We start from the raw sequence: 22,736 nt of genomic DNA on the forward strand, positions 1-22,736 counted from the left end.
TTCCTGGTAACAACCTTTCTTTTACCCTATATTATACCAAATCTCCTCCAACCCTAAACTTTGAAACTACAATTTTTACTATGTATCTAATCCAGTTATTAAACTTTATACATGTTTATCTTTAGCTAAAATGTGTTAAACTAATATATCCCAAATTACATGACTGTTATTATAGTATTCACCTCCTGTTAATATACTGAGAAGCCTCATTTCACACTTTTATACATTCTACTTAAATGTAAATCTATTGTATGACTCTTTTTATTGCATTATATTCAATAAAATATTTGAAAAGAGAAAAAACACACCAGTCCATCCAATTGAAAACCTCCATATACACAATCCTTTACCCACAGTTGATCCAGAGGAAGGCAAAAAAAACAAACAAGCAAGATCAGAGAATTCCTTCCTGATCCCGCAAGAGGCAATCGACAGACACAGTGCTCTATTATTCAGAACCATAGGGTTATACTGCCCTCTACACAGGAGTAGGACACTAGGCAGAAAAAAAGACTTGGCTAAGCCTATGGGCAGTCCTAGGTGGTATACACCCTCCTCGCTGCTCTAGGTCTCCAGTTTTTTTTCTGCCTAGTCAGGAGTAAGGACCGAGTTCCCTTTTGGGATCCATAAGCCGTCTTGCGCGGCAAAATCGTTCCCTTCTCCTTCTTATTTTGCTAAATTTGGCCATGAAGATTGGGAGTGTCCAAAGTGCCCTTTGTGCTTCCGAAAACGCTTGCTGTGAGGTACCCCTTTGAGGAGTCCCTCTATTCAGATGTGGACTGTTCTACCAGTAGTGGACCCCCCTGCCTCTAGGCTGCTCAAGGCATGATTCTAAAGGTCCAGCTGACATATCTAGAGGGGGAGAAGAATCCTTCTGCCTTGCTGCATTAGGGGTCCTGTTGGTCTAGGCGCTGCAGTTTGTCTGCTATGCCCCTTGGCCACAGTTTCCCTGGTTGCTGAGCTCTCTCTTTCCGAAGTGGTGCTTAGAAATGTATTGTAAGACCAGGAAGAAACCAAATTTGGAAGTATGGGACTTTGTGGGTGCTTGGTATAATACATTTAGTGTATATCACCAAGGTATAAAAAAAAAAGTATTATTTTATTACAACAAATGAAAAAAGGACAAAGACATTGGTCACATAGAAAGAAACAGAGGTCACTTATTCTATATATAGTATATCCGCATGTCTGTTCAGTTTTCTACACATAGGTTCAGCATGTTTTGCCATGCAGCTTCCTTAGGAACATGCGTGGACATTTTTCTCTAATAAATAGATATAAATAGGTATATTCATTATGCAAATCTCAGTACATTTTATATGTATTGTGGGGGGCTACCCTGGATGACATCATTACGCTTCTTGATTTTGTTTGGTTACAAGATGGTTTTCCGGCCTTGTTCCTCAAAAAGTTTTTTTGCTTCCAATGTGCGTCTGTCGTCAGACTGTTTGCTGTTCTCCTCATGGGGCTGTGCAAGCTCTGTTGCTTCAGAGTGTGATTGTCCCGTGTACCGTATCGGCAATAGTTTCAGGGGTTTTATTCAAAACTGTTCACAGTCCAAAAGATGGAGGGCATGGTACGTCCAGTTCCCATCCACCCACGGAGTTTGATGTGTGGTCCCATTTTTTTTGTTGGATCCCTTTCTCAGCTCCCGGGCTGAGCTCAATGGCTGACCCCTGGCATACTGTGTTGCACGGTCCCAGTTTTGGCTACATGTGAGTAGTTTTTTGGCAAGGCCAATTATGTCCAACGCACTCCCTTCCTTTGTTTACATGGTTAACTTATATTGGTTTTCCTACATTCCTTTATAGAACACAGATGCATCTGGCTCCTGATGAGTGGATAAAAGTCCATGAAACGCGTTGAGCCTACCCTGGTGCATCCAACACACATTGACAATTCTAGATGGCTTCACCCCCCTTGAGATTCCTATTTGTGTTATGGCTCATCATGTTTGGGGGACTAAGATGCATACTTTTATTTGCCTATGCCATGTTGTTATACATATACTACTTGCCTTTCATATCCATTATTTTCTATGCTCAATATATGTAATAATGTTTTATGCCATGTTGATCATTGGTCCACCAATAAACATACAAACGTTTGCACCTCTGTGAACGTGATTGGTTTCATCATGTGCACCTCATCTAAAGTCCTAACCTCCCCCCTTATAGTTCCCCACCTCAAGGCCCTTACCTGCCTTGTGTGGGTACAGAATTTCAGGATGGTGGTACCCCTTCTTAATGGGGACTTTCTGGTTTCTTTCGACATCACGAATGCTTACTTACGCATTCCATTATGTGCCCAACTCCAGCACTTCCTCTGTTTTGCTGTGGGTGCTGAGCATTATCAGCGTGTGGTGTTGCCTTTTGGTCTTGCCACCACTCGGGTGTTCACAAGGTGTTAGCTCCGGATCTGGCGTGGTTACATCAGTGGGGGTTTGAGGTCCTGGGCTGCCAGGAGAATCTTCTGCGAGTCCTCGACTACCCGAGGGGCAACGTAGCTGCTATACAGACTTTGACAGATTCTGTTGGGTTCTATACTATCTGAAGTCTGCTTTGGACCCTTCCAGAACATTGGATTATCTGCGCCTGACCCGGGCTTCAGCTCTGGCCAGAGTGTTTCTTCCTCTGTAAAAAATTTCAGAAGTTGCATGCTGCGTTTTTTATTTACTGTTGTCCGGCAGGTGGGCCTCCCTGCGTACCTGCATCTGGGTGTTGGGTCTGATGATATCTACCCTTCTTGAGGCGATTCCATTGGCACAGTTCCATACAAGCACCTTTCAGGGAGATCCTGGCATAATGGGACAAGTGCCCGAGGTCTCTGGACAATCGGGTTTGGCTGAGCCAGGAAACCAGAGGGTTTAGCTTAGCCATGAGGGATAAATCCTTTCTCCCCTTGTATTGAACAAGGTGACCACCAATGTCAGTTTGTCCGGGTGGGGAGATGTCCTGGGACTGACCTTTGCTCAGGGTCGTTGGACACTGGTGGATCCCGGACTACCGAGCAATATCCTGGAACTTTGAGCGATCAGACTATGTCTGAATCATGAACGGATCGACTTTGGGGGCTTCCAGTACGGATCCAGTGCAACAGTGGTGGCTTATGTCAATCACCAGGGTGGGTCAAATAGGGTGTTGGCAGCCCTGGCAGTTGCCAGTATCCTCCGGTGGGCAGAATATCTTGTTCCTGCCCTCTCCGATGTGCGCATTCCAGGAGTGGAATACTGACAGCCTCAGTCGGCTAGGTTTGGGCCACGAGGTGGGCCCTTCACTGGGCCCTGTTTCATCGGATATGTCTCTGATGGGGCACTCCTGGGGTAGATCTGTTTGCACCCTGGCTCAACAGGATGGTACCAAGATTTCTGGCAAGGTCACGCGATCCTCTAGTGGGCACCTCAATCACTCTGGTGGCCCATGGGGCCGGTAACATTTGCTCTTCGCCTTTCCTCCTCTCCAGCTTCTGCTTTGGCCTTTGCGCAGGATCATGGCTGTGGGGATACCGGTTATTCTATTGGCTCCGTATGGGTCCCGTCAGTCTGGATACACCGACTGGGTGTGTCTGGTCACCGACGTTCCTTGGCGACTGCCTCTCAGGGAAGATCTACTGTCCCAAGGACCATTCTTCCATCCTGCTTTAGAGACAACTGGTTTTAACGGCCTGGCTGTGATAAGTTAGGTGCTGCAGTTCCGACGCTGCTGATGGCTAGGGAGTCTATCTCCTAGGAGGTTCTACCTCTGGATGTGGAAAGCACATATATCCTGGTGTGAGTCACCAGGCATTCATCCTCGTTCTTTCTCGGTGGCTCCAATTCCGACCTCCCTTTACGGGTGGGTTGAGCAGGAACAGGCCTTGAATACCATCAAGGGCCAGGTGTCAGCCTGGGTGGTCTGCTTCAGCGTCCACTTCCTGGTGCGTACCTTTTATTCAAGGGGGATCTGAACTTGGTGATTTCAGTTCTCCAGAAGCCTTTCTCTCAAAATATTCTGGCAATTCCAAGGCTTACTTTGTCTCGCAAGGTGGTCTCTTGGTGGCTATCACCTCTGCTCGCAGGTGTCGAAAATGGTAGTGTTATCTTGTCGTTCACCTTATCCAGGGTTACATTAGGTTAAGGTGGTTCTTCGCCCTTTTCCTTCGTTCCTTCCTCGGATTTCCTTTTGAAGAAGGACATTGTGTTGCCTTCCTTGTGTCCCTGGTCAACACATCCTAAGGAATTTGCCTTATCTGTCCTGGATGTGGTTTGGGGTATTCAGCAGCCACTGAGTCTTTTTAGAGGTCAGACTCACTGTGATCACGGGCGGGCCAAGAAAGGGGCTGTCTGCTTCTTCTGCGACCATTTCTGGATGGACCAGACAGAGATGACTCTGGCCCACTCTGTCGGGGATCGGGTTTCTCCTTTCTATGTTTTGGCGCAAGTTTGCAAAGCAGCCACTGGTCGTCAGTGTACACTTTCACAACGTTCTACAAAGTGGATGTGTTGGCATCTGTGGATGCCTCTTTTGGCTGCAAGGTTTTGCAGGCTACTGTTTAGAGGGTCTATTCCCTCTTGAAGTGGTATTCAGGTTTGGGCTCCAGCTTGTTCTGTGTTGAGCTCCTGTTACTTGGTTGGCTCTTGTGTTAGCCTTGGGATTTTTCATTGTCCCACCCCTCATATTTGGCACTGCTTTGGGACATCCCTATGGTTCTGGTTCTGTGTCTGTCAATGAACGAAAGAGAAAAGGGGATTTTTGACTTACCGTAAAATCCATACTGTAAAATCCATTTTTTTCCATTGAGTTCGTTGACAGACACAGCACCCACCCCTCTAAGGAGTTTTAATCCTTCTGACATGGCTTGTTACTAAACTGAAGGCCTATAGCAGAGAGTTGGGTGTATACCACCTAGGACTGCCCATAGGGGTAGCCAAGTCTTTTTTTCTGCCTAGTGTCCTACTCCTGTAGGGGGCAGTATAACCCTATGGTTCTGAATAATGGAGCGCTGTGTCTGTCAATGAATTCAGAGAAATTGATTTTATGGTAAGTTAAAAAGACCATTATTCCTTGGATCAACTTTACCTATAAATATTAGTATGTAGTTATTATGTACATTTGGGAATGATTCCAGGCCTTTTGTAAAACAATCTACTGAGCTGGCCAAAACCAGCTCTTGAGGAAGTCTATTCCACATTTACATAGCTCTTATTGTGAAGAAGCCTTTCTGTTTTTGAAGGTTAAGTCTCTTTTCCTCCAGATGTAAAGAGTGCCCCCTGTCCTCTGTGATGACTTTAAAGTAAATAACTTTACACCAAGTTCACTATATGGACCACATATGTATTTATACATGTTGATCATATCCCCCCTTAATCTCCTCTTCTCAAGAGAGAATAAATTCAGTTTCTCGAATCTTTCCTCATAGCTGAGCTCTCCTGTGCCGCTTATCAGTTTGGTTGCCCTTCTCTGCACTTTCACCAGTTCTCCGATATTCTTTTTGTGAACTGGTGGCCAAAACTGAACTGCATATTCCAGATGAGGTCTTACTAATGATTTGTACAGGGGCAAAATAATATCTCTCTCTCTCTCTAGAGTCTAAACCTCTTTTAATACAAGAAAGGATTTTGCTTGCTTTGGAAAATACAGCTTGGCCAGTGATTCAGGAGATATTGAAGCAAGCAAACTAGTATTAGAGCCAAACCATTAGCATTTTCAGGAAGAAAGACCAGCTTCAACACCTGTTTTCTCAGCATAGGTTTTCATCAATTTCTGTTTTGACTGGACTGTTCCTTTTAATTGTTCATTAACACAGCTCAGGGAAAAAGTCTTTCTTTCTCGTTCATTGAGAAACACAGGAATTCAGAGATGGTTGGGGGTATACCGCTGCCTGCGGCAGGATTGGGACACTGGCAAACCGAAAAAAGAATTGCCACCCCAGTAATAACCACTTCTACTCACAGCACATGTCTGCTCTGCTGAGAAAAGTCTAACCTTTTGTGCTAGCAATTTATTTTTCTTTAATCAAGATGACCTTGTTCTTCAGTCAAGATTCCTCAACAAGCTACATAAGCTGGTCTCTATACAGGGCTATACAGATCGTCATTTCCACAGCTCTAGCTGTTAAGGCTGTACCCAAACCCTGCTGGATCAATGAAGGGCTAGTATGGAATGTGATTCTCAGGATTGGGCTCTGCATTGTGGCACTTTCCAGACTGAGTGTGCTGCATCTGTGAGCTGCAGAGTTCTTTCTGGGTCCAAGACTTGGCATAGCCCCCTGTGTGACCCTGTCTCAGAAGACTCACTTTATGCATAGTCCAAGTAAGCTGCCTTAATACTAGGGCCACTAGGTGACATTTGATATACCACTTCCTGTAGGTTTGCCAGGGGCACTTCTGGTACTCCCTGAAGGGCCTGACACTGACAACCTGGATTTTTGCCCTGTGTTCAAGTCTGACATCTTTGGAGTTCTCCCTATCAGGCTTCCTCCTTGGCTCTATGCCGAGAAGCTCCAGGTGTGTCTTTGAAGCTGCCCTGGACACCCTTGTCAAAGATGTTATTGGTGTTAAGTGTACCCATCTTCCTCGGCAGAAGCCAAGAAGATTCACTTTTGTTACTCTCAAGGCTCAACCTCCATCGTCAACTTCTAAAGCCAAGTCTCACCCCCAGACCTCCTAAAGACTCTCTATTTTCAAGTTCCCCAAACCCTTAGATACCTTTTCAACATGAGAGAGCACACCCACTTTACAAAGTGGGAGGAAGTTTGTTATACTTTGTTTACATTTGGACCTCCAGCATCTCAAATGCTTGAAAGCAGGAGTGTGTTTCCAGGGATTACAAGCTAGATTTTCATTCTCTGCGCCCTCCTCTATTCATATCATCAAACCCACCTCTGTCACTGCGCAGATTAGCAGATCTCCATGCACACCTTGTAAGTCTTCTGAAGCAGTACCTCAGTACCTTTGACAGAACAATTCCAGTGTTCTACTCTGACCTGTTCACAGTTCCCAAACCAAAAGGGAGCATCCTCCCCTCTTGAATTAATTTCAAGGCCCTAAATGTCTTAATTTGGGCCCAGAAGTTCTGCGTGGAATTAATGAGCTATTAGCCTCTCTCCATCAGGGAGATTTTCTAGCCTTTGCAGACATTAACCACTTTAACACCACATCATAGCCAAAATATGGCTACAGCGTAGCTCTCTTGTTCTGGGATGGCATTCATGGGTGTCCTCCCAGAACATGCCTCATGCGTGTCCTTTGAACACAGCTGATCAGAGATCGTGGTAAAGGGTGAAGCACAGCAGCCCTTAACCATGTGATCAGCTGTATCTTAACACACTTGCCAATTATCAGCAGTCCTTTCCTCACGCGCTGTCACAGTATGAGGAAAGGAGAGACGATAACTGGCAATCTAACAGGGCATATGTACACTGATAATCAGGGCACTGATCATCTGTTCCCTGATGATCAGTGCAGCCCCATCAGCTCCAATCAGTGCAGCTTATCAGTGCTCATCAGTGCCGCCTCACCAATGCAGCATCTTCAGTGCCTCCAAAACAGTGCCCATTAGTACAGCCTCATCAGTGCAGTCTCACCAGTGCCCATCAGTGCAGTCTCACCAGTGCCCATCAGTGCAGTCTCATCTGTGCCCATCAGTACAGTCTCATCAGCGCAAATTTTTATAACAGAAACAAAAAAAGATGTTTTCTTTTTTTCTTCTAAATTTTTAGTCTTTTTATCATTTGTTTAGCAAAAAAATAAAAAACCCAAGTGGAGATTAAATACTACCAAAAGAAAGCTCTATCTGTCTCAAAAAAATTATAAAAATTTAATTTGGGTACAGCGTTGCATGACTACGCAATTGTCATTTAAAGTTTAAAAGCACTGAAAGCTAAAAATTGGCAGGAAGGAGGTGGAAGTGCCTGGTATTGAAGTGGTTAAAGATGGCTAATTTCATGCCTGCACATTTCCATCAGCAATTCTTTCGCTTTGCTGTAGGTCCTCAGCATTTCCAGTTTGTAACTATGTCATTTGGCCCATCCTCTGAGCCTCCAATGTTCACCAGGGAGCTGGCCTTAAAATCTGTTTATTAGAGTTCATTGGGGGACATAGTTTGCGCCCCTTTGTGCCTATGATTATTTTCTTAGTGCTGCTTTTCCACAAAAATGAGGCTTGCTGGGAGTTGCAGTTTTTCTGGGCTGACCAAATTTTTTTGTTTGCCAGAGTCCAAATACTGCTGAGACTGGGAATTATGCAAGGAGTTCTCGTTGTTCCAGTATTCAAGACTTATTAGTAGCTAGGGACCTACTGAGCCCACCACACTCCACTAAAATATCACATCGTATGTGCACTAAACCTTTAATTACTAAATCCTCTGTTACACACATTGTTATTGTTAGTCTGAGAAGGAAACAGCAGGGTGCCGTGCCAGAGTGTGTGAGCCACCTTTTCCAATGTCAGACACTATGGGGTTGATTTACTAAAACTGGAGGGGGCAAAATCTGGTGCAGATTGAGACCAGTCAGCTTCTAGTTTTTTATTTTGTCAAAGCTGGGCCTAAAGAAACAGAAGCTGTGAAGTTCAAAGGCCTCTATGATGTATATGAATTGAAAGGATTATTGAGTTTGGCTCCAGAACTGTGTAGATGTTGGTAATTCTAAATGGGATTGTACATAGTTTGTAAAGTGTGTGGCTATCTTTATTACTCACTTTGCTAAGGTATATTTTCTATTTTCATCCACAGAGATTGCAGGAAATTAACAGTATGATCAGAACAGGAGAGACCCCCACTAAAAAACGGGGCATTCTGCTGGAAGACGGAAGTGAATCACCAGCCAAGCGGATATGCCCAGAAAACCATAGTGCCCTTTATAGGAGACTACAAGATGTGGCCAATGACAGGGGAACTTTCTGATCTAGTCAGAGTCTTGGACTGTCTGAATGCAGTATTTTCTATAAATTATTATTTTTTAATATCAGGACTATCAATGTCAAACAGATTGCCCTGAAATATTAAACTGATCTCTTTGCAATTAGTGGGATTATGCATTGACATAGAGAATGAACATTTACTAAAATGTGTTGGAGCACTTAGGTAGTAGGCTGCCAATAGGTTGTACCAGATATTTACGTAAAGTCCCAACTTGAAAATGGGTCCTGTATCAAGCGAAGACCTAAATGTACCCTTCTATCATAAATGGATTAAGGAAAAGCTCAAGGAAACAAAATCTTACAGTGAACTACTAATGGTATCTAGCAAATAGTGTACACACTGGCCTGTACTTTTGACAAGTTCAAATCCAGGCCTATGCAAAAGATAAGGTCACAGAATTATAGGGATTTACTTAGAGTGGTGTAGAAGTTCAGTGTCATGATGAATAGTATGGTCAGGCAGCAGGCACGGTAGACCCTAGGTCAGGGTTAATACAACATATTCATGTTTACCAGAGTATTTCTATACTAAAAAAATACATTGGAAAATGCCGTTGCAAATTGACTGCTGTGCTAATTAAAAGGTTTTAATATTTTAAGGCAGGACAAACATGTAAATCAGGAGTGTTGACATTCCCCTGACTTCACAGGGAAGTGCTTGTTCCAGGTTATTGAGCAAGAAGAGGCCAGAGGCAGCCAAGCAATTAGCATTCCATCATGAGGTTCAGTATTGGTAGTCACTTTGTTTTTTAAGAATGAGATTTTCTTCAAAGCTGATCCTCAGGTACAGTTATTTTCAGTTTAATGCATGTCTCATTGGCCGCAAACGACAGAAAACCACGTTGTATGCAACTAATGCATATGCGGAGCCAGTTATTATTTTCCAAAGTAGCAATGATGTCATTCTCAGTACTCTGGGAGCGCGCCTTCTGTGGCCTCACATCATTTCCTAGTAACGCCTAGGCTGCTCTAGGGAAACTGCACTTTCCGTCACTCCCACCTGTGCATTGGGTGGGAAGATTTGATCTGCACTTTTTTTGGTCAGTATTAGGCAGGCTTTGGGTCGTTTTTACTTATTTGCATATTTTGCCCATCGACTTTAATGTGCATGTATGGGTGACAGACTAGGGACCTCACACAGAGCATCCCCCATAATTTTTAAGACTGAAGCAAAGTGCCAGAGCTCTGGCAGTCTGGATTACTGCAAATATCTAAGAGTAGCTAGCAAACACCAACTTCTCTCATTTACACTATATTTGTGTAGCCAGAGTTCAACTTTAAATAAAATTAAAATTCTTTGAAGATATTGCAGATGATCTGTATCCATATCAGATCTTACCCTAATTTATAGTAATCCTAAACTTTGTAAAAAGCCTGTAGATTGATAGTCCTAATGAAATACAAGGTCCTACAAATACCTGCACTCAGTATTCACTATCTCTTTTTATACGTCGGAAGATCCTGTTAGTTCTTCAGTACTGATTTGAAGCCTGATGCTTAGTAAGGACTTGTAGTAGGAGGAGAGTCAGCCCTTGACTTTTGCGTTAAAAGTTGAGATTTAAAATGTTGAACACTGCCAGTGAAAATAACAAAAGACAAGTTAACTTTGAGATACACCTCTATTTAATACATATTTTGTAGTAAGGAAAGGTGTATATGAAAGATAACTTGTCAAGTGAGAAACATATAGGGTGCCATTCTGGGGCTTTCCTGAAAATGTATATGGGAACTTTAAAGTGGATGTAAACCCTCTCCTATACCCAGTTAAGTGAACAGCCTCAGATGATATACAGAGAAAAAACAAATCTCCTTACATAAGTTCTACATGTATATCTGCAGTCTATAGCTTTCTAGACTCTTTAGAAAGTGCACATTGTGTTAGAAATTTTTCTTCCTGTTTCAGCAGTGGGAGGGGAGTCTGGACATACATTGTGAGACAGCTGATTGGAGGAAAGGCACACACCACCCTCCACATAGACAGAGGAACGAAGAAACATGCAGAGCTGTGCTGTGATTAGACAAACTCCCTGCTTATCTGTCTCTAAGTTTCCTCCCCGACACAAATTTCCAGCTGCTTTTAGCTCCTGTGTCAGAGAACTTGTCAGAAGTTATCATGCTGATAATAGATAAACAGAGCAGCAGAAAGACATGGGACTTAAAGCTTTGGAGAGAGATAAGTAAACACTACAGATATATGTGCCCAGGTCGGATTTCATGAATAGGGTTTACATCCACTTTAACTTTTTATGGATTTTCTTTGACTCAGTGTATGAAAGCAGCTAGGTTTGCATAATAGCTAGGGAACAACCCCTTTTTGGTCTCATGCACACTAGACGTTTTGTTATCTCTCTTGGACGCCTTTCCTCCTGGCAGCAGCTTTTTGGCAGAAAAAATGCTTGATGCTTGTAATAATACAAGTAAAATATTTTATTCTGGCTGTTGAAATACTCAAGCGCTAAACGCATATAGCGTTAACAAGCACCAATCGTTGTTTTTGTCAAAACTCTGCTGCTCCTGGATGCGCTGGCAGTGGGGTTTTTTTTCTGCCTCTATCTGCCCCACCACTCTAAATGCCTATGTGTGCATGGACACATAAGCTAACATGCAGGGGTATTTAGAGGCAGAAAAAAACTCCCAGTGTCTCTAATAACCATGTAAAAAACTACCAGTGTCCATGGTAAGCAATGGCAGCCTCCTTTATTCTCTCATGACAGTGTTACTTTAATGCCGCGTATACGCGACCGGACTTTCCGGCAGAAAAAGTCCGACGGAATCATTTCATCGGATATTCCGGTCGTGTGTGGATTTCAGCTGACTTTTTTTTTTCAAAAAGTCTGACGGACCTAGAAATAGAACATGTTTTAAATCTTTCTGACGGAATCAGTTCCTATCGGGAAAACCGTTTGTATGCTAGTCCGACAGACCAAATACGACGCAAGGGCAGCTATTGGCTATTGAATTTCCTTTTCTAGTCCCGTCATACGTCATTGCGTTCGAAACAAACAGGTTTTGGTGTAATCGTGTGTTGGCAAGTCCGTTCGGTCGGAACTCCGTCAGAAACTCAGTCGGAAAGACCGTCAGAGTTTATTCTGACGGAAAGTCTGGTCATGTGTACGCGGCATTAGAGTGATGACAGATAACGCGTTGTTCAAAAAATGTTGTTAGCTACTAATAAATAGCTTCATATACTGAGAAGAAGTGGTTATGAGTTACAGAGTCTTTGTGAGCAGACCGTTGGGGGACCAATCACAGCTTTCTCACTAGGTGATTAGGATGTAATAATAAGGTGTTTGCAATGTTGCTTCTAAATCATATTTTGTTAGCATTCATGTGTGAATTAATATTGGCAAATTTAATGTTATTGCATCCTAACAAACTGTAAAATGATTTATGCAGAGTTCAACTGCTAATTTACTATTGTCCTGAAAATAACATAATGTAAATGCTTTGATTGAAAATGAGACCATGCGACCCTGTCTACTTGATGGTAAAGTGTTTTCCAATAGTCCTCACCATTCAGCCTGGAAGCTTAGTTGAAGCTTCTGAAACCAGCCAAATGCACCCCACACTCCCAGTCTGATAGAGTTTACAGAGCTAAATGAACCTGTGTGGGTGTTCATTGGGTGGTGTTTTTGCATTTTTGTTTAGCTTTCAACATTGTTTGAAACAATTTGACCATAGTTACCTTTTTGATTTATGTTGCTTTGCACTATAATATGCGTGTGTTCAAATGCAAAACGCAGAATTCGACAAGAAAAGGCTGTGCTTGACCTGCTTTGGCTGCAGTTCCAATGCACCTCAGTAGCATTTATGTGTGAAGAAACACAATGCAAAGCAGGTCAAATGCAAGCTTTAAGCTGTCATCCATACAGTCCTTTTGAAGTCAATAGAAATCTGATAACCTTCATTTGGGGTGTGCTTCAAACACCCATCAAATGCAGGAAAACTACATCCACCTACTTGAGCCCTAAGTCTCCTATTGCCCTAGCCATTAGCTTAGTGTTGTATAAGTTGCCTAGAGACAAGCCGGGGCTGCTAGCTGGTGGATTTATTTTTATTTATTTTTCATTTTTGCATGGGTTTATGTAATTTTTAAATGCATACTGTAGATGTGAATTCATATGGAGCATTATAATTGAGACCAGACTAAAGAAAAATAAATAAAAGTTTTAATTTTGGCGACAGTAACCCCCAACCTCCTACAGGTGTGACCATATTATAAAAATGATTGTAACCCCAAGGTGCTAATTTAGTTTTAAAAAAAATGATTTTAGAAAATATTTTAAAATAATTTTACCAGAAAAAAAAGCCACTAATTATTGGAAAGCTTGGTAGAATTGACTAAGCAATGTTCATTTATAACATTTAGTATTACATAAAAAGGCATATAAAAAAAAAAAAAGTTAATTCTTTTAACATATAAATTATTTAATTTATTTCAACTTACTGTTTACTGGGTCTTCTGCTAAATAGTTGAACTGCATGTATCCATGTTTTTCTGTTTTTAAAGGACACCTGTCATGAGAAAAATATGTAGGGTGCCATTATTGGTAATCTTTTGAGACTACTAGATGTATAGCTGTGATGCTGGCCACTTAGCCTCAGTGTTTTCTCAGTCACTGACCCACAACAAATATGAAGAGTTGGAGTTCTGACTTCACTGGCTGCATAACCATTCCCAGATTTTCAGCAAGGTAATAATCATTTTCTGACGGTCCACAATGGTAGCTTGATGCATTAGTCTTGGTGCTGTTTCGCTAGTTTTCATCATGGGGCTCTTAGCAGTAAACCAAACCCAGCAAGCCCTCTAGCTCCTCAAAGTGGCACTAAGTCCAAAACTATCTGCTACCCTGCGGCACCCCCCTAACACGTAACCCTCCTGAACCCTTAATTCTCAACCTGACCCCTAAAGTGATTTAATGCTTAATTTTCACCCAACATTTAAACTGATCCTGTGCCCCAGCACTTAAACTGACTCTTCCCCTAGGAGGGGTTTTAATACTGACTACACTAAACTGACCCCTTCCTCATGTGCCTGATGCTGAGCTGCCACATTGACTTTAATTTGGAAAGTTTTGCATAAATACAAACCACTGCTGAGTTTATAGTAGCAAAAGCTTCAATCCAATAGCAGCCCCAATGTTTTTTTCATGATATGTGCCCTTAAAAATAATCCAGATTGTAAAGTAGCCTTCTTTTTGCTTTTGACGTTAATAAACCATTTTATGTATATAAATGCTAATGTTTAAAGTGTATGTGCTGTACAAACATGCTTGCTAATGAATAACACTTTATATTGAATGGTGTGGAGTATTCTCTTTACTGCACACACCTGCCTACAAAAGGGAACATTTTTGGGGAAGAGTGTATATACAAAAGAGGAGAAAACCACATTTCTGCTCTTGGGAAAAGCTAACAAACATGGAATAACAAATGTGGATTGTCACAATTTTTGGAGAGTTCCAGAGTGTTCTCTATAACATATGTGTTAGCCCTTGTACACACGGTCGGACATTCCAACAACAAAATCCGTCGGACAACGTTTTCGGAAAATCCGATCGTACGTAATGTGACAACATTATTTCGTTACGACGGGACTACGTTCAGGCTAGTAGCCAATAGCTTTGGTCTAGGAATTTGATCTGAGCATGCGTGGCACTTTGTCCAATCGTAATTCTCTACACACAATCGGACAAAGTCTGATTGGATCATGTTGTCGGAAAGTTTTATTGTCCAGCTCTAAAACTTTGTCCGTCGGATATTCAGACGGAAACAGTCCGATGGAGCCCACACACAGTCGGATTATCCGACAACATGGTCCGATCTGACATTTTCCGTCGGAATGTCCGACCGTGTGTACCAGGGCTTATACTTCAACTATAATACTCATTTAGCATTGCATGCTGGTTAATTACAACATTACAGTTCATCTGGTTGAATAAGGGTGCAAGTCCATCCAGTTTAACCAGCACAAAAAAAAACACAAACAAATAGAAAATCTCCATATACACAATCCTATACCCACAGTTGATATAGTGGAAAGGAAAAAAAAACCTATAAGCATGATTCAGTTTGCTCCAGCGGGGGCAATCCTCCCTGATCCTCCAACAGGCAATCGGATATTCCCTGGATCAACTTTACCTATAAATATTAGTATCCAGTTATATTTAGTGCATTTAGGAAATTCTATATTTTTTACAATATGTAAAAGATAAATAGCATGCAATGCCAACTCCAATTAAAAAGTGGTATGTACAAATGTACAATATACAAGGTTCCACCTACCCTATGTGGTATTGTTCTCTGTATCATTTTGGATCTTCCCAGTACCAGAAGGAGAAGACGGCAAAGACCTGTGATGTCAGCACACCGAAGACACATGAAAATAGAAAGGGTTTGTAATTTTGGTACGTCAATTTAAAAAAAAAGATATATGCTAATTCTCTTATATCAGTTCTGAAGATGCTTTTTTTAAAATGTAAATCTAGGTTCAGCTGTTACAAACTGTATGACTATGTGCATCTATGTCCATCACACATGAGAGAAAAGGTGTGTGTGTATATCCACATACATAGAAGTCTGAAAGAATATCCTACAGGTCGGTCATATAACACTGTACTAAAATTATTGGAGACAAATAGAGCTTTCTTTTGGTAGTATTTAATAATCACTAGGTTTTCTATTTTTTTTTATATTATGAAAAAAATACCAAGCAAATGTTTTTAGGCTTGTTCCTGTGCTGGTTTATTAATTTATGCTACCAAAACTAATGTTTGTAAATTGCCTCCAGCATTGTTCCTGTTTTTTATTGCTGGAGGCTGCTGTTTTGCTGAAGCTCAAAACCCCTGAACAGCAGTAAATCATAAAGCGGAACTAAACTCATCTATTTAACCACTTTCAGACCGGACCATTTTGCTGGTAAATGACCAGAGGTCTTTTTACACTTTGGCACTGCGCTGCTTTAACTGGTAATTGCGCGGTCATGCAATGTTGTACCCAAACAAAATTTGCGTCCTTTTCTTCCCACAAATAGAGCTTTCTTTTGATGGTATTTGATTGCCTCTGCGATTTTTATTTTTTGCGATATAAACGTAAAAAGACCGCAAATTTTGAAAAAAAATGATATTTTCTACTTTTTGTTATTAGAAAAATCCAATAAACTCAATTTTAGTCATACATTTAGGCCAAAATGTATTCAGCCACATGTCTTTGGTAAAAAAAAAGTCAATAATTGTATATTTATTGGTTTGCGCAAAAGTTGTCACATCTACAAACTAAGGTACGTTTTCTGGAATTTACGCAGCTTTTAGTTTACGACTGCCTATCTCATTTCTTGAGGTGCTAAAATGACAGGGCAGTACAAAACCCCCCCAAATGACCCCATTTTGGAAAGTAGACCCCCTAAGGAAATTGATAAGAGGCATGTTGAGCCCATTGAATATTTTATTTTTTTGCCTCAAGCGATTGAATAATGACAAAAAAAAAATTTTTTTTTTTTTTTTACACAAAGTTGTCACTAAATGATATATTGCTCACACATGCTATGGGCGTATGTGAAATGACACCCCAAAATAAATTCTGCTGCTTCTCCTGAGTACGGGGATACCACATATGTGGGACTTTTTGGGAGCCTAGCCGCGTACAGGGCCCCGAAAACCAAGCACCGCCTTCAGGCTTTCTAAGGGCGTAAATTTTTGATTTCACGCCTCACTACCTATTACAGTTTTGAAGGCCATAAAATGCCAAGATGGCACAAAACCCCCACAAATGACCCCATTTTAGAAAGTAGACACCCCAAGCTATTTGCTGAGAGGCATGTTGAGTCCATGGAATATTTTATATTTTGCCACAAGTTGCGGGAAAATTACAAACTTTTTTTTTTTTTTTTTTTTTTTCACAAAGTTGTCACTAAATGATATATTGCTCATGCATGCCATGGGCATATGTGAAATGACACCCCAAAATAAATTCTGCTGCTTCTCCTGAGTACGGGGATACCACATATGTGGGACTTTTTGGGAGCCTAGCCGCGTACGGGGCCCCGAAAACCAAGCACCGCCTTCAGGCTTTCTAAGGGCGTAATTTTTTGAGTTCACTTCTCACTACCTATTACAGTTTTGAAGGCCATAAAATGCCAAGATGGCACAAAACCCCCACAAATGACCCCATTTTAGAAAGTAGACACCCCAAGCTATTTGCTGAGAGGCATGTTGAGTCCATGGAATATTTTATATTTTGCCACAAGTTGCGGGAAAATTACAAACTTTTTTTTTTTTTCACAAAGTTGTCACTAAATGATATATTGCTCACGCATGCCATGGGCATATGTGAAATGACACCCCAAAATAAATTCTGCTGCTTCTCCTGAGTACGGGGATACCACATATGTGGGACTTTTTGGGAGCCTAGCCGCGTACGGGGCCCCAAAAACCAAGCACCGCCTTCAGGCTTTCTAAGGGCGTTACAGTTTTGAAGGCCATAAAATGCCAAGATGGCACAAACCCCCCCCCCCAAATGACCCCATTTTAGAAAGTAGACACCCCTAAATTTAGGGGTACACTAGTGAGACTAGGTAATAAATGGCGGGTGCCCTGAAACTATAAAAAAATAACTAACCAACCAGCGTCACCTGTAACAGTTATATGGTGATCACTGGTGAAAGGGTTAACTAGGGGGCAATCAGGGGGCTTTATGCGGTAGTATATGGGGGTCCCTGGCGCTATAAAAAGCTGCGGCGAACCTAAATACCTACCTGCCTAACTAGCGTCACCTGTGACACTAATACAGCGATCAGAAAAACGATCGCTTATTAGGCTGGGTTCACACTGGAGCGATGCGGGAACGCCACGAATGCGCGGCGGGTTCCCGCATCGCATGCCTCCCGGCGGCAGTTCACACTGCCCTATGCGAACTGCTGGGAGTGTCAGTGAAATGTTAATGACACCCCCAGATCAGTTCGCATATCGCAGTGCGATCTGCAAACTTGGATCGCATGGTGTGAACACCCATGCGATCCGATTCTGCTGCGGACCAAAAAAAGGGTCCCGTGCGAGTTTGCGGCGGGTGCGGCGGGTGCGACACGAATTCAGCCATACTATCTGTATAGCTGAACTCGAATCGCACAGAGATCGGATGTGATTTGCACTGCAGTGCGGTGCGAATCACATCCGTTCTCATAAACCGCTGCAATGTGAACCCAGCCTTAGTGACACTGGCGACGGGGGGTGATCACGGGGTTAAACCTTTATTGGGGGGGTTAGGGGGGTACCTTAGAACTAAAGGGGGCTAACCCTAACTGCCCTAACAGTTATTAGTCACAAATGACACCTGCCGGGTGATCAGGGGGTTAAACCTTTATTAGGTAATAAATGGCGGGTGCCCTGAAACTATAAAAAAATAACTAACCAACCAGCGTCACCTGTAACAGTTATATGGTGATCACTGGTGAAAGGGTTAACTAGGGGGCAATCAGGGGGCTTTATGCGGTAGTATATGGGGGTCCCTAGCGCTATAAAAAGCTGCGGCGAACCTAAATACCTACCTGCCTAACTAGCGTCACCTGTGACACTAATACGGCGATCAGAAAAATGATCGCTTATTAGGCTGGGTTCACACTGGAGCGATGCGGAAACGCCGCGAATCCGCGGCGGGTTCCCGCATCGCATGCCTCCCGGCGGCAGTTCACACTGCCCTATGCGAACTGCTGGGAGTGTCAGTGAAATGTTACTGACACCCCCAGATCAGTTCGCATATCGCAGTGCGATCTGCAAACTCGGATCGCATGGTGTGAACACCCATGCGATCCGATTCTGCTGCGGGCCAAAAAAAGGGTCCCGTGCGAATTTGCGGCGGGTGCGGCGGGTGTGGCGGGTGCGGCGGGTGCGGCGAATGGCTGAACTCGAATCGCACAGAGATCGGATGTGATTTGCACTGCAGTGCGGTGCGAATCACATTCGTTCTCATAAACCGCTGCAATGTGAACCCAGCCTTAGTGACACTGGCGACGGGGGGTGATCACGGGGTTAAACCTTTATTGGGGGGGTTAGGGGGGTACATTAGAACTAAAGGGGGCTAACCCTAACTGCCCTAACAGTTATTACAGTCACAAATGACACCAATGCAAAAAAAAAAAAAAAAAAAAAAAAAATGACATTGGTGTCACTGTGACTGGGGGGGCAGGGGTAATTGGGGGGGTGATCGGGGGGTAAAGGGGGGGTGTGAGTGTGCCTGGCATGTTCTACTGTGTGTGGGATGTGTTGGTGCAACTCACTGATCCGCTCTCCTCCGTGTCGGAACGAAAAATACCGACACGGAGGAGAGAATACATCACTTCCTCTCCTGTGTTTACATTACAGGAGAGGAAGTGATGTCACCGGGGATTTCCATTCGTCGGGAGCGATCGCGAGGGGGTGGCCATGAATGAATGGCCGTCCCCTCGTCCGGGATCGCTCCCGAACGAAAACCGACCGCCGCAGGCACCGGGCGGGGGCCCGATCGGGCCCCCGACCCGCGGGAGGCAAATCACGTACATGTACGTGCTTATGCCTGCCCGTGCCATTCTGCCGACGTACATCGGCGTGAGGCGGTCGGCAAGTGGTTAAAGTGGTTGTAAAGTCAGAACGTTTTTTTCTCAATGTATTCTGTGCATTAGGATAAAAAAACCTTCTGTGTGCAGCAGCCCCACTCAGCCCCCCTAATACTTACCTGAGGTCTCTCTCTGTCCAGCAACGTCCACGAGTATCTCAGCCTTTTGAGATTCTCCCTCCTGATTGGCTGACACACAGCAGTGGTGCCTATTGGCTCCCACTGCTGTCCATCAAAGTCAGCTAGCCAATCAGGAGAGAGAGGGGGTGGGGCTCCATGTCTGAATGGACACAGGGAGCTGTGGCTTGGCTCGGATGCCCCCATATCAAGCTGCTTGCTGTGGGGGCACTGAACAGGAGGCAGGGGCCAGGATCACAGAAGAGGAGGATCTGGGCTGCTCCGTGCAAATCCACTGCAACAGAGCAGGTAAGTATAAAGCCCCGTACACACGAGCGGACTTTTCGACATCCAAACTCCGACGGACCGAGTCCGTCAGACTATCCGATCGTGTGTGGGCTGCAACGGACTTTAGCTTCGCCAAAGTCTGACGGACTTTAGAAATGAAGCATGCTTCAAATTTTCCCGACGGAACTCCGCCGGACCCGGTCCCCTTCGAAAAATTCGCTCGTGTGTGTGCTACTCCGACGGACTAAAACCGACGCTAGGGCAGCTATTGGCTACTGTCTATGAACTTCCTACGTCGAATCCAGTCGTACGTCATCACGTTCGACTCCGTCGGAGTTTGGTGTGATGGTGTGTGGTCAAGTCCGTTCGGTCGAAAAGTCCGCCAGAACTCCGTCGGAACTCCGGCGAAACTCCTTTGGAGGTCTGTCAGACTTAATCCCTCTCGTGTGTACGGGGCATAACACGTGTTATCTTTATACTTTTGATACTTTAGTATCACTTTAACAGTTTCAAAAAAGAATTACATTTCTGGAATGCTGGAATTGCTGTCACATTTGCTTGTGTCCTCAACCAAACTGTCAAACCATCAAATGGCTGGTGTAACTGATCACATGTGTAGCACCATGGATGTTGCAGATCAAACAGATGTAGCTTCATTGGCAGTAAAGGATAGTAGGGCTTAAATCCGCTTTAAGGCTGTCAGCAGATCGGCTTCTACAAACTCGGCAATGCCTAAAAATAGAGAGCAACTGAGCATGTGCAGAGCAGGGTGAGACAGTGCATTACTGGATTTTCAAGCCGTAGCAAACTTGAAGCAAAAAAGATAAAAATAATTTTTTCTTGGAAAGACAATGTTATAATGTGCTAGTATGCATCACATTCTTCTCCAGTGCCGCTCTGTCACCGCTAAATGGGCTTCCATCTTCACCTGGTCTTCTTGCCGGGTCCACCAGCTGCGGCAGCGTGAATGACCAAGCTGCGGTGGTGTCAATCCTATCAATCCTGTCATTGTTTACGGCACAGAGCATGTTTAGGAGATATTTACAGTACCTATAGGTAAGCCTTATTATAGTCTTCTCTGTAGGTAAAACATAAATATACCGTCTTTACTACCACTTTAAACAGTATAGACACCTATTTTTAATAATATACATAGCTATACCTGCAAAAAGGACCAGCCTGAAGTGATCTAACAGAACTTAGTGGTTGCAAAGCCTAAACATTTTTTACCTTAAAGTTGTAAAGTCAGAAGGTCTTTCTTAATGCATTCCATGCATTAGGATAAAAAGCCTTCTGTGTGCAGGAGCCCCGAATACCTGAGCCCCATCTAGATTCAGCAATGTTGCAGCCCTGTGTTGGCTGCCCAAGACTCCCCTCATTAACTGAGACAGCAGCGTGACAACATTGGCTCCTGCTGCTGTCAATCAAAGTCAGTCAACCAATGGGGAGAGAAAGGGGATAGGCTGGACCGCAGCTCCGTACCTGAATGAACACAGGGAGCTGTGGCTCGGCCCGGGTGCCCCCACAGCAAGCAGCTTGCTGTGGGGGCACTCAACAGGAGAGGGGGACCAGGAGCACCAAAGAGGGACCCGAGAGGAGGATAAAGGGGTTAACACTAGGGGGCAATCAAGGGGTTAAATGTGGTCCCTCAGTGTGTGCTCTAACTGTGGGGGGATGGGACTGACTTTGGGAAGAGACCAATCATTGTCCCTATATACTAGGAACAACAGATTAGTCTCCTCACCCTTGGCAGAACAGGGACAAATCCCCGTTCTCGCTCTGTCAGGAGTGATCATGGGTGCACCGGGCATGTGCATCAGCTCCTTAGGGATGTGGCCGGTTCACGCCCCCTATACTTCTTAAAACGCCCGTTGTACAGCTACAGCGATTTGCGCAGGAGTGCCATTCTGCCACCATCGATCGATGGCGGCCAGTCGGTAAGCGGTTATGTAAAAAAATGTTTAGGTGTCAGCATCCCCCCCTTCCCCTTTTACTCACCTGAGCCCTCATTTGATCCAGTGCCACGCATGTCTGCAGCTCTTCTCTCCCCTCACTTCCGGGTCTCGCTGTCTTTTCTGGGGCATCGGGAGCCATTGCCTCCCAGTGCTGTCAATCAAAGCCAGTGACGGGGAAGAGTGCAAGTGCGAGCATGCATGAGTGCCCCTATGTTAAGCAGCTTTCCATGGGGGCACTGAACAGAGGGCAGGGGCCACGAGTGCCGGTGGGGGGCTCAAAAAGAGGAGGTTTGCGCTCACTCAGTGCAATTCCATTGCACAGAGCAGATAAGTATAGAAATGTTTGTTATTTATTTATTTTTTAATTACCTTTACAAACTTTCTGACTAAAGTTTCACTTTAAAATTACAATTTAAAAATACAGCATTTGGCCACTAGATGGTGCTAAATATCATAGTAATTTCGCATTTAAAATTTTTTGTTGGGTTATGTTCACATGGTCAAGTTTGGGACACTTTTTCAAAAACTCAGAGTTCAACTGTTTTTGCCATAGTCCTTTCTGGCATATTTGTATTACAAATGTTGATGGATTGCTGGGTTTAACTGTTATTCCTTATCAATCTCTTTGTGAGAGTCTGCATTAATTAAAGCACGGGGACATGTAACATAATTGCAGAGTTGTGTAATGCTGCATCACAAGCATAGAGCATTTAATAAATGTTTCATCTCTGTTGTAAGAGGTCACATTTTTGTGTAAATGAAAACCCTAAATGAATACATGGTATATCGGGAGCCAAATACTAAAATACTACGCATTACTGAATACCGTACCATAGAGCTGGACAGCTCAAATTAAATGATGGTTGACTGTTGCAAAACAATCAAGGGGGCAT

At 43.5% G+C, this 22,736-nt stretch overlaps 1 protein-coding gene across 2 annotated transcripts in view; it reads left to right on the top strand.

Moving 5' to 3' along the window:
• Positions 1-14,200, top strand: part of RBL2 (RB transcriptional corepressor like 2) — a 154,498-nt gene extending 140,298 nt beyond the window's left edge. For both annotated transcript variants that reach the window (XM_077458472.1, XM_077458473.1), the window contains one exon: positions 8,712-14,200. In XM_077458472.1, coding sequence (XP_077314598.1) covers positions 8,712-8,882 — 171 coding nt within the window. In that variant the 3' untranslated portion in view covers positions 8,883-14,200. The remainder of the gene's footprint in view (positions 1-8,711) is intronic.
• Positions 14,201-22,736: the final 8,536 nt, after the last annotated feature.

Source organism: Lithobates pipiens, unplaced genomic scaffold, assembly GCF_037356315.1.
Source record: "Lithobates pipiens isolate NorthernLeopardFrog02 unplaced genomic scaffold, aLitPip1_a1.2 Scaffold_10, whole genome shotgun sequence".
NCBI classification, from domain to species: domain Eukaryota; kingdom Metazoa; phylum Chordata; class Amphibia; order Anura; family Ranidae; genus Lithobates; species Lithobates pipiens.